Source organism: Myotis yumanensis, unplaced genomic scaffold (genome assembly GCF_028538775.1).
Source record: "Myotis yumanensis isolate MYYU_CA2020_CCGP unplaced genomic scaffold, mMyoYum1.0.hap1 SCAF_8, whole genome shotgun sequence".
NCBI lineage: Eukaryota > Metazoa > Chordata > Mammalia > Chiroptera > Vespertilionidae > Myotis > Myotis yumanensis.
The window spans coordinates 646,076-658,481 of record NW_027223759.1 but is presented as its reverse complement, the minus strand read 5'-3'; the positions used below and the strand labels follow the sequence as shown (position 1 = coordinate 658,481).

At 46.5% G+C, this 12,406-nt stretch overlaps 1 protein-coding gene across 1 annotated transcript in view; it reads right to left on the bottom strand.

Moving 5' to 3' along the window:
- Nucleotides 1-568: 568 nt before the first annotated feature.
- Nucleotides 569-12,406, bottom strand: part of ZNF804A (zinc finger protein 804A) — a 121,743-nt gene continuing 109,905 nt past the window's right edge. Inside the window, exons 3-4 of the mRNA XM_070423260.1 lie at nt 6,638-6,768; nt 569-5,820 (exon numbers count right to left, since the gene is read on the bottom strand). Coding sequence (XP_070279361.1) covers nt 2,622-5,820; nt 6,638-6,768 — 3,330 coding nt within the window. The 3' untranslated portion in view covers nt 569-2,621. The remainder of the gene's footprint in view (nt 5,821-6,637; nt 6,769-12,406) is intronic.

The following is a 12,406-nucleotide window of genomic DNA, read 5'->3' as shown; positions in this document are numbered from 1 at the left end:
AGAGGGAACCTGAGCCTCGGCTCCTGCGAGAGGAGACGGTGGGCTAAGCAGGTGCCCCAGGAGCCTGTGCGTGGAGAGGGTTTCCAGGCGAAAGCCCCGCTGAGGAGCTAAGCCAGTTAGGCAGGAGTCCTGGCTCTCGAAGGGCCTGGTGGGAATTCAGCTCTGGGCCCAGTTCTTGGTAACGGGAACTGACTAGTGAAGAGAACAGGAGAACCTACTTGGAGAAGTTCTGTCGTAAAAACTCCTTTCTTTAGTAGGTGAGCACTCCCCAAATATCTTACGCTTCCTGCCTGTATGATTCATAAATATACGAAGAGTAAAGTGAAATCAGTATTAAGTGAAGGAATTAAAATAGTCTTAGACATAATCAATGCAAATGTGATATGGAAGATAACAACACTAAACACGTATGATTGATTCAACTGAACTGAAAGGAGACCTATTTTTTTAAAAAATCTAAACTATACAATATTCTAAGTAGAGTGAAGACAATGAATATATAGAAAATATATTCCATAAAAATGTTAGGAGGCACTCTAACAACTTAATAAAATATTAAAATGCAGCAGTTAAAATCAGAATTCTAAGTAACAATATTAGTACAATTCATATACACATATAGTCAAAATATTACCATCAAATACCATTAATGAAAAGAATGTGGTTATTATTAAAAGATTTAAATGATTGAAAAACCCGTCATTTTCTACCAGGAGCTTCTGGGTTCAAGTAGATCCCACAGCTCATGTCCCCAAGGGCCAAGCGCAGGCAGGTGCTCGTCTCCAAGATACTCTGGGTCCACAACAGGGTCTGGCCCTGGCGTTGGGCTGTGAGCAGTGACGGCTGCGTGTGCAGGAGACGTGGGCCCTGTCTCTTACGAGGCAGCCAGGTGGGCGGGGGACACAACCACGGGCGGGCAGGTGTGGGCGAGATTCCATCCTGCTCCACACCCCACAACATGGACGAGCTGTTACTGCGTCTCTAAGCAAGACCTTGAGCCTCAGCGGATGGTAGAAGTGAGCCTAAGCCTTGGTCTGTCGTCATCTGTGAGAGGAAGTGAACGTTTATTGGACAGCATCCCCGGTGGCAACCTTCCCTCCCAACAGTGGCTCAGCGGGCAGCCGGCAGAGGGGGAAGTAGAAACAAGAATGAGAGATGCGGCCTACCACAGTGGGTGGAGGGGAGTGGAGGGCATTGGGGAATGCAAATTCAACCTATTTGATCGAGTAACAATGAAATAGCAAGAAACAGCAAACTTTAGAGAGAAAACTGTGAGGTTATGCACACGGGGAGGTGAACCCACTCTACCAGGCAGGCAGACGCTGTCTCACCGGGGGGCAAGGACCGGGCAGGTGCACAGGGAGACACTCTCTGGGCAAAAGGTGGTGTTTCCTATTAAGTAACCATAGTCTTCGGGACACACAGAAGCACTTCGTGAACCCAAATGCAGGGGTCACGAGAAATACAGCGGATCTGGCAGGGCGTTGTGAAGACTTTGGGATTGTTCCAGCGATTTGGAGAGAGGACACACACATGACCACCAGCAAGCCTTGCGGAAGGAAACTGTTTATTTATGCTCCTTCCCGCCTCCAGGTCCTCAAAGAAGGGTCTAGCTAGACACAGACTGTGTCGAGGTCATTCTTCCCAAGATATCACAGAATGGAGAGTGACTTCTGAATTAAATCTATTCCTTAAGCCGTACTAAATTCCTTATATATGTATATTCCCTGCAACGGTGGAAAATAAATATAGTGAATCTGAGAATTTTAACATACAAAAATGTTATAAGAACTTACTATTTGTCTACTAGTTTTACAGTTCCTGGAAGAATACTATGTACTTTGCATAGGTTGAGTTATTCTATCTCTTAATACAACATTATTTTTACATGAATTTCCATGTTTATTGTCTAGAGAGCCAGTTGTTCAGGACATTTAGAAAACTCTGAGTATAACAGCATTAGAACAAACAGAAAAGCAGAGGGACCCACTACATTTATTCTGAAAGAGCGTGTCGAAGCTGAAGTACTGATCGAACTCTGGAGATACTTTGCAGAACTCTGAGGGTCAGAAATGTCTACGGATAGAAGAAATAGTATAAGTCTGAAACCGACTGTTACCATACATTCCCTAAACAGTAAAACCAACTAAAAACAAAAGTTTGTTTTACTTAAATATTTAACAAAAATTTATTGCAAGATATATTTTTCACTGAATTTCCAGTTTCAAGGAACGTGGTACAAAACATAGTGCCATCAGCTTTGTCTAAACATTAAATAGGTGCAAATACACAAAGATTAAAAAAATAAACAAAAACCAAAGAGCATACTTTACAACATACATTACAGCCCTATAAATATATTTTATGTACATTATACATACTCTTAAGACATCGACTTAATATACAGCATATATTGTATTGATTCTGAAACGATTCAGTGCCTTGATAATATTCTATGTCAGAAACTAGGAACTCATTTGCATCCTTGGACTCACAGGAAGGGCTTTCCTATCCTCGAGGCATGGCTTCTCCCCACCATTCAACGGGCAGTGACCCCCGTGGCTGAGGACCCACCCACACAGCCACCGTTTTCATTGATTTCTTTCCCTTTGACGGTGTGACTAGAAGAGGGGCTGGAGCGGGATGACAGCAGGGTGGGGGGCGAGCAGGGAGGGGAAGAGGGTGTGGGGCAGAGGGGGGAAGGCCAAGGGGCTGGGATGCAGGACCGAGGCTGGAATGATGGGCATCGGAGGAGGTGCGACTAACGCGGGCGGGTTCCCGGGACAGAGCCTGGTGCCCAGGGGTCCCCTGGAGATGGCAGTTTGAGGTAAGGATGTCCTGGTGAGAGACGGGACCTGGGACAGGAACCCTTGGTGCGGCTGAAGCACCTTCAAGGTCCCCGTCTGATGGTGCAGGACGGTGTGGTGGATGGTGGTGACAGAGGTAGAGCTTAGGGGCTGCTGCAGAGGCAGAGGCTGCAGAGGCGCGCTGGGCGGAGCCAGGGCCGCCGCGGGGAAGGCGAGCTTGACCTTGTGGGCCAGCAGGCCCGGCTGGAGGATGTGCTGGTAGACCTCGCAGGGGAGAGCTTTGAACTTGTCAGGGGTTTCTATGGGGATCAGCAACGCCTGCTCGGGCAGAGCCAACGGAGCCAGGATTTGCTCCGTGGTGACCAAGGCGTGGCCACTGACCTGTGCTTCTGCGAAGGGCAGCGGTGGGTGAGCGTGAAGAATTCCTGCAGGGAGACACAGCCACTCGGGGGAGACCTCGGCCGCGGCCGCCTTCCCCTGGGGGAGGGCCTGGGCCAGCTCGTGGTGGCAAAGGAGCCCCTTGGGCGGGGGCTGCTGGCAGGTCTTCTCCGCAGGAGGCACCTGCTTTTCGCTGATGGGTACAGTCTGGCTTCCCTCCTGGTGCCCCAGCCGGGTGCCGGCCACTTCTTCCGCTGCAGGGGTGCCAGCTGCAGGGACAGAGGTGGGCTCATCGGAAACCTCGGGCCTGGAGCCAGAGGGGGCCTCGGTGACCACATGCTCAGCTCCCCCATCGCTTCCCGAAGGAGGGGGGCTGCTGGGGCGTGAGGTCAGCTTGTGTGTTACGGGGTCTGTTTGCTCTGAGTTCCTGTGCACATTTGCCACGTCTTGTGGGTTTAGTTCCTCTTTTGTGTCTGCGCCCATCAACCCGCCCGGCTGACCGACGGGAGAAGCCGCTTTCGCGGGGTGGTCTGCTCGCTCCCTGAGCTCCAGGGCTCCCCGTCGGGGGCGGAACCGGCCTCTTTTCCTCCTCCGTCTCCTTCTAGGCGTGAAGGGCGCAGGAGCTCGGGGTGGCACCCCGAATTCTCCTGGTGAAGCATGCTGTGCGTTTAGACTTTCCTCCGAAGAGTGAGAAGATGAGTGTGGCCTTCGTTTTCGATAACATCTTTCGGCTTCATTGGTGAGAGAATTATAGCCTCGCTTGAGGGCCTGATTCGGGGGCACACATCTCGTAGCCTTTGGAAGAAAGACGCATCCGTGGTCCTGACCACAGCTGGGCACCGTGGCTTTGCAACTGCAGGAAGTTCTGGAGGGTGTTAAACTACACTTCCCAGAATGCATCACTGTGGGACTGGACTGTCCATTTAAAACAGTCGAGTTCTTTGTCCAGTGATTTTTAGAACTGATATCGTCATTATGATTGTTTTCGGCGTCCCATGTTTTCCACGTTTCTTTATTTTCACGTAAGAACAGAAATGCTGATGTGGGCTCTTTATCAGGCGGTTGATGTGCGTCTGACGGTGGCTCTTCAGCTAAATCCCGCTTTTCTGAAATCGTTTCCAGCGGGTGTTTCCTAGCTGTGTCGGTGCAGCTATTTCCTGTCTCCGTCTTGAAGGGAGTTGTTGATTCTTTGGCTTTCTCCCCACGATGGTGGTGACATAACTTCCTTCGTTTTCTCTTTCTTCTACTTTTATGGAACCGGTGTTCATGCGCATCTTTCAACCTTGTTTTGTGGCATTTCTCGTGAGTATTCTGTTTCGTTTGTTTTTGAATAAGATGATATCTTTTTGTTTTTCTGCTCCTACAGGAACTGTGTTTATACCTCTGATCTATAGTCTCATTTCTTCCAGAATCACAACCATTGGAGAGAGCATCTTCAGCCAGAAGAGGAGGGACAGGAGCAGATTCGCTTCTGCTTCCTCCGCCGTCATGACCCGTGGGGCCTGTGACAGCGCTGCCCGTGCAATCCCAAGCCGGGCTCTTGCAAACGTCTTCCCCCTTCTGCTGGGAACACGGGCCACTGAAGGGCGGCTTGTTTTTCTCTAGGTGGCTGTTCGCTTTAGTGGACTTAAAGTCAAAACAGAGAGGGTTGCAGCTGTAGGAAACGGGTGGCTGAGCAGTCGTGTAAACGAGCATTTCCGACGGCCACTGAAGAACCGTGGATCCGTCTTTGTTAAGCACAGGAACGAAGGGCTCACAGGGCCTCTTAGAGAAATCTGGCGTTTTACGCGAAGTGACTGTACCCGCTTCAGAAAGGGAAGGGGCCAGCCTCTCAGGACCACGGGGCTCAGTTTCAGCTTCGATGGCGGGTGCTGCGTCGTCCTTCGCACTTTCCGCTGGGGCCGCGGGCAAGGCCGTGCGGTCGGCAGCCCAATCGAGAGCTGCGCCCCTACTTCCTGACGACTCGGAATCAGCAAGACCCTCAGCTATGTCTTCATTCATAGCAACATCTTCCGGGGGTGCTGGATCTGCGGATGCCACTGAATTTTGGCAATGACCTGCATCCGAAGACAAAGGGAGTTGGAACTGGCAAGAGGAAGGTAATAAAAATGTATCTTTTTCACAAGCACCCTCTGTCATCTCCTGCGCTGGAGCCGTTTCCGGGCAGTGGCACGTTCCCTCGGGTGAAGGAAGGAAGTGAGCCTTCTCCTCGGGGCTCAGGAGCACGCCTGTCGGCGAAGGCCGCTGCAGATGACAAGGCCTGGGGACAAACCGACTCCGCCTACCCAGCCCTCGGTCCAGGGAGGCATCGTCGCTGCTCTCAGCGAAGGCTGCGGCTGAGGACTCCAGCCTCAGGGACGCTTTCTTGGGAAACGCGAAAGAGAAGGCAGTCCTGTGTCCCTGAACGCCCTGGGCGCGCTCCCCCAGCCGGTGCGTCTTTGCAGAATGACGTGCACTTCCTGGGTCTGCGGCCACAGCGCTCACCGCTTTCGCAGGCTCTTCGCTGGGACCCAAAGGACACTTGACATCGTCCTGGTTGTGAACTGAATCCACAACAGCTCCCTGGGGCAGGCCATTACGAGTGTCTCCCACCGTCACCGTCGTGGACTTGAACATGGGGCCACTTCCGGGAGCCCTGCAAGAAGCAGCAGGCGTGTACATTAGAGTGGGCGCGTTCGGGAAATACTCAAGCACATTCACCTGGGAGACGTCTCTGTAACACTTTCCCCAACCGTCTGAACCTTCGGGAAGGAATCACCGCCATGTGGTTCAGGTGGCTTCCGTGGGGCAATCGCATGTATCGGTCACTGTGTGGGGTAATGTGGAGGTGCTGGCAGGAAGTAAGTGTGATAGCTGTTTACAGAAAAGGCCAGCATAGCCCCAAGCTCTCAGCTAGTGCTCTTGACCAAGACTGTGTTCCCCTGTAATCTCCTCAGTGACATTGCAAAGTATTGCAGAATTTTCTAAAATAATTTTAATTCACAAATATTTAACATCAGTAATGCTACATGGAGATTATGAAAGAAATTAAATAAAAACTCTCCATCATATATTTGTATTTATTTTAGAGAGGAAGGGAGAGGGAGAGAGAGAGAGAAACATCAATGATGAGAGATAATCATTGATTGGCTGCCTCCTGCAGGCCCCACACTGGGGATCGAACCTGCAACCTGGACATGTGCCCTGACCAGGAATTGAACCGAAACCTCTTGGTTCCTAGGTCGACGCTCAATCACTGAGCCGTGCCGGCCGGGCAAAAAAGGCCTTTCTTTCCCTTTGCTGTGACTTCCCACAATTTATGAGACGTACCTGGTAATTAAACCCCAAGGGAACCACGGGAATGAGTCTTATTCTGACACAGAAATAAACAAATGTCTCCTTTATGTCTATATTTTTTCTCTCTGTTTTTGTCATTACATTTTAGGAACAGGTGCCCGCTCCTGCACACTCACCGCACAGCTTCCTTCCTCAGCTCGGCCAGCCGGTGGAGGCGCTGGAGGGCCTTCGCCTGCTTCCTTTCATCTTTCCTGCACTTAGAGGCTACGTTTCGAGCGAATTCCCTTTGCTTCAGTTCTTTGAGCCTCTATTGAAAAAATAGGGAAAGATGACTAGTACTTGGGTCGACGACAATGTTCGAGTTGCTATTGTTTCTATTGTTGAACTTTTCCAATACATCACTTTGTTTAACTTCGTTTAAGGGAAACACAACGTTTGTGACAACCCACTTCAGACAAAAATATTTTCTGACCCTTCTGGCTTGAGAAAATGCCCAGACATATCACTGTATTATATGAAAAGATCTCCCCAAGCCGTAGGCGAGAGGAACTGAAAACTTGCATTGCTGCTCCTTGACCGTTTCCTGCCAAGGTTCTCCGCCTAATCCAGACAAACGGTGGGAATCCTGAAAACCCCTGATTCTCAAACAAAATTAGCTTGTGTATTTCACTCACAGACAACATAGGCATTGGGTAGTTTTTATATGTTCTAAGAAGAGTAAATGCCTTACATTAACCCATAAGATAAATGGCCTTTACTAAGGGCATTTAAAACAATCCCTCCTCTCACATATTTGGTATATTTCCCAAATAATTCTAGATATGAGAATAAAATTAGTAGTGTTTTGTGTGAACTCTTTTTACATTAGATGTATTTTTCATCTGTATTAACAGGCTCATTTGGGGGATTTAAAGCTAGAAAGAGTATGTCTACTGGAACAGAATCGATAAACAGCATGTGGCAGTATTTAAGAGACACCAAAGTGATCCCATGTCCCAAATATCTCACCACAGTCTTTCACAGTCACAGTGTATCGTTATTAAAAATGATTAAGGTACTATATCTTCTCATGAAGCTCATGTTGTTATCCAACTGTGATGTTATATAGCCTTAGAGCAGCGGTTCTCAACCTGTGGGTCGCCAACCTGTGGGTCGCGACCCCTTTGGGGGTCAAACGACCCTTTCACAGGGGTCGCCTAAGACCATCGGAAAACATATATATAATTACATATTGTTTTTGTGATTAATCACTATGCTTTAATGATGTTCAATTTGTAACAATGAAAATACATCCTGCATATCAGATATTTATATTACGATTCATTACAATAGCAAAATTACAGTTATGAAGTAGCAACGAAAATAATTTTATGGTTGGGGGTCACCACCACATTAGGATCTGTATTAAAGGGTCGCGGCATTAGGAAGGTTGAGAACCACCGTCTTAGAGTAAGACTCTAAGAGAATAAAACATATACTAATCACATTAGTAAGTGATTGAACAAAGTTTTAATAAATGCCTTATACATATACGCTGATGTGTGCCAAGGCTTAGGGCAATGCTTGGTGTATTATATGACTGCTTAATAAATATTTGTTGATTTATATGTGAATCCTTTTAGATCCTTCAAGTGAGGAATTTTCCTCCCTCAACAATTGAAGTAATACTAATGAAATAATATTAGACTCCTGGGAATCCTGAATTGTATCTGCTTAATTTCACCCGCGTAGTATCTTAGCTTAAGCTTCAAGTAAACTTTAATATTTAATTGATGGGATTTCTATAAGATGTGCATAATTATTTTAAAAATTATTTTAAATATTTTAAAACAATGATTTAAAAACAAAGTGTTCTGTTGATCTCAGTCTTCCTCTCTGCACACAATTCCCTCGTCTCAGCGACAGCCTCCTGATAAAGTGAAGCAGCTGGCCTCGTACTTAGGGCATAGCCAGCAACTGAGCTCATAGGCCTGTCCAAACACGTTGGTTAGTTTTAGGCTAGAATTTATCCGTCTTTGTATCCTTTCTGGTATTTTTCTGCAGCAAAAATAAAGTCCTACGTCGTATTTTATATCCAGGAGAGTAATTTTGAAAAGTAAATAGTAGAAACCAAGTAAATTCTTTTGAGAGTGCCACATAGCAAGAAAACTTAAGTTCCACACAAATAAATATACAAGATAATAGCTGTGAGGCTTTATGGAAATGTCAATGCTATTTCTAAAGCTTCCGCAACAATTTGTTGAGAATCACTCAAAAGAAATCCTTAGTGATAAATGTCAAGACAGGAATGGCAGTCAGCAAGAATTAGAAAATTAGAATGCTGACAGGAGTTAGTAGAAGGATGTGGTCTAGCTACTGTATCACAAATCACATTATAATGCACACTGGCAGATAATTCAATAGATATGCATGCAGAGAAAGGAAAAACCTAAAGGATCAATATTCTCTGGTTATGATGCCATCTCAGAAGGCCCACTCCCCTTCCCGCTGACTTCCTTCTACTAATCTTTAGAGAACCAAATGCCATAGGGAACGGAATTCGTCAATCTCAAACATGGTCTCAGGAAGTCCACAGTGTCGGATTGCTGGCAAAGTTATGATGATCCTACCTTTAGATTAGACTGGCAAAGGTTTAATCAACGTAAGAAGAGGGACAGAGAGAGAGAGGCACTGACTCATTTAGATGACTCATCAGTTTCTGCTTAAACTTTTAGGTGAATTACATTGCTTTACAACTGCAAACCAGAATTTCACCAACATTCTGATGTCTATATTTTGTACATCTATTTATACCCAAAAGGTAGGTGGTTGCTACAAATAGAACACACATGTGCACTTTTTTCGGTTTTCCAAAATGCTGTTTATAACTTTACACCATTTTAAACTCCTCCCAGGAGTATATGAGTATACTAGAGGCACAGCGCACAGATTCGTGCACTGGTGGGGTCCCTTGGCCCGGCCTGCAGGGATCGGGCTGATACCGGCTCTCCAACATCCCTGAGGAGTCCCGGATTGTGAGAGAGTGAAAGCCAGGCCAAAGGATCCCACCAGTGCATGATTGGGGCCGCGGGAGAGCTCCAGGGCATGTCTGGCCTGTCTCGCCCAGTCCCTATCAGCCAAACCCCAACAGCAAGCTAACCTACTGGCCAGAGCATCTGCTCCCTGGTGGTCAATGTGCGTCATAGCAACTGGTTTAATGGTCAAATGGTCGGACACTTAGGTTATCAGGCTTTTATTATATAGACCAGTGGTTCTCATCCTGTGGGTCGCGACCCCTTTGGGGGTCAAAAGACCCTTTTACAGGGGTTGCCTAAGACCATCGGAAAACACATTTATTATTACATATTGTTTTTGTGATTAATCAATATGCTTTAATTATGTTCAATTTGTAACAATGAAATTGGGGGTCACCACAACATGAGGAACTGTATTAAAGGGTCGTGGCATTAGGAAGGTTGAGAACCACTGATATAGAATATTATATCCAATGTTGGGTAGCATCACTGTTAATACATTTAATTGATAGTCAATAAGTGATGTATCTCCCGACCAGTGTGATTCAATGGTTGTGCATCAACCTATGAACCAGGAGGTCACGGTTCCATTCCCAGTCAGGTCACATGCCCGGGTTGTACACTCAGTCCTCCGTGGGGGGTGTGCAGGAGGTAGCTGATCAATGATTGTCTCTCATCACTGATGTTTCTATCTCTCAGTCCCTCTCCCTTCCTCTCTGAAATCAACCAATAAAAATATATTAACAAAGTAAGTGATGTATAATGAATACTTTGCCTATAATTCATGTGTTTAACAAGATGGAATATTTTATATACATGTTAGCCATCGGTAATTATTTAGAACTGATGTTGTTCGATAGAATTTGTTAAGCAATATTATATTCATTACTTTTATTGAAAAAGAAACATATGAGCAGCCAAGGCTAGCATTGTTTCCGTATTCAGAGAAGACAAAACTGAAGCTAAGGACATTATAGAGGCGTGTCCTGAGCCACACGCGAGTGGTAGAACAGGCTGGGCCCTTAGTCACGGTCTCAGCAACACGGACCTTCACTCACCAGGGGCGACCGGCTCAGTGCCATCTGCCGGCAGCAGAGACAACCCAGCCCCACTGGCACCATTAGTGAGGGCGTTAGCCAGTCGCCCGGAGGCAGGTGATGGTGTTGTGCAGCTTCCTTCCTGAAAAGGGCAGCATTTTTGTCTTCCAGGAATGGACATCAACTTTGGATACAGACTTGTCTTCCCTCCATGCGATGCTTCTGTCAAAACCGCAACCCAGAAGCGTACGGATGGATGGAATGCCTTACCCATTGTCAGGGGGTTCCACGTGCACTGCTCTGATCGAAGGGTGGGTGGTCTGGCTGTGACGGTGTGAACACTGCCAACTGCCTTCCCTGAACACACCCTTCTATTTCACTAACAGAATTCAAGCATTAGGGGAGAGAAAGCTACTCAACTACAACAATAAAGATCGCAGCCTCCTGTGTAAATAAGAGTGGCTCTGTGACCGTTTTCACTAACTGAATGATAAGCAAATATTGCTGGGGTGGATATCCCTGAGGAGGGAGAGGAAAAAAGTCAAGTCTCAGAAGAGAAATTCCCTTTCTGTTTCTTTAACCAGGTTTGCTCCCTACGGACGTGCCATTGTGAGTTCGAGGTGGGCAGCAGCCAGCTTTCCACTGCGAGGCTGCTGTCTGACAGCGGAGGCCTGGATGTTAAGGTCGACAGAGGAAGACAAACAAACTCCCTGCAGCATCACTGGAGACTCGGGCAGAAATTCGTGCACAGGAGGGTCCGTAGGCCTGGCCAGCGATCAGGGCCGATCGGGGCCTTCTGGCTGCCGGCCGGGGCCTTTCTTCATTCCGTGCCGCTTCTTGGTGGTCAGCACACATCGTAGCAAGCGATCGAACTCCCGAGGGGACAATTTGCATATTAGCCTTTTATATATATAGATTGGGCTCCTGCATCAGAAGCGCCTCGTGCACTGTAAGTGCCCATGAATGCTTTTCGACTCAGTTGGCACAGGAGGGCGGTGATGAACTTTCCTATGCAATAGAAGACTTTACAAAATTGTGAACAGAAATCTCAATACGATCTCTGGCAGTTCAGGGAAAGCGATGGAAGCTCGAGAGTATAAGAACATTGACCTTTGCTTCATCCTAGGACTGACTACCTATGTCACTTGGGAGAGAAAAATAAAACATAAGCCAGCTGTACTTGAGTTTTCCCTGACTGGCACTGACTATAATCTTAACTTAACATACCTGCTTAGGAGATGTCAGACTGGATGATTCACTTCATCGTCTCAGACCACTTCCTCCGCCTCTGAAGTCTCTGATGTTATCTAAGTTCCTACCAATTTCACATTTTTAGATCAATGTTTCTATTGCCATCTTTTAGGATGGATTTAGTCGGTATTGAATAAAATATGTTTAGAGCAATAAGAATGGCCTTGTTAAGTGTTTTTCCTTCTACAAGTAAATTCATTATTCTTTTGAATGGTTCCAATACCTCCATTTCTAGTTATATGCTTCTTAGTAAGTTAATATATTACCCACCATTACTGTTTCCACAGGCTTGAAATTTCCCTTGAATTCCCAAGAGCTGCTTCTATCAAGAACTATTTTCCATGGCTTTTGAAAAAAAATCTAAGTATGCTTTCTATCTTGCAGAGAAGTAATATCCTCAAAGAATTACAACTCAATCACCAACTCTATTTCCTGAATCAATTTAGCCTTCTTGGAAGACAGCATTCAGTGAGTGCTTTAGAATGTCAGCAAATGTATTCCTTCAGAGGAGGTTAAGGTATGCGAGTGAATGGATCACACTTCACTGTGTAATTTCCTTCCAGCCATTATTTAATCAATGCTATTATGCTGAGTGAACTTGTGGAGGACTCTTCTTACATTTCTTTTCCCATTACCATCACGA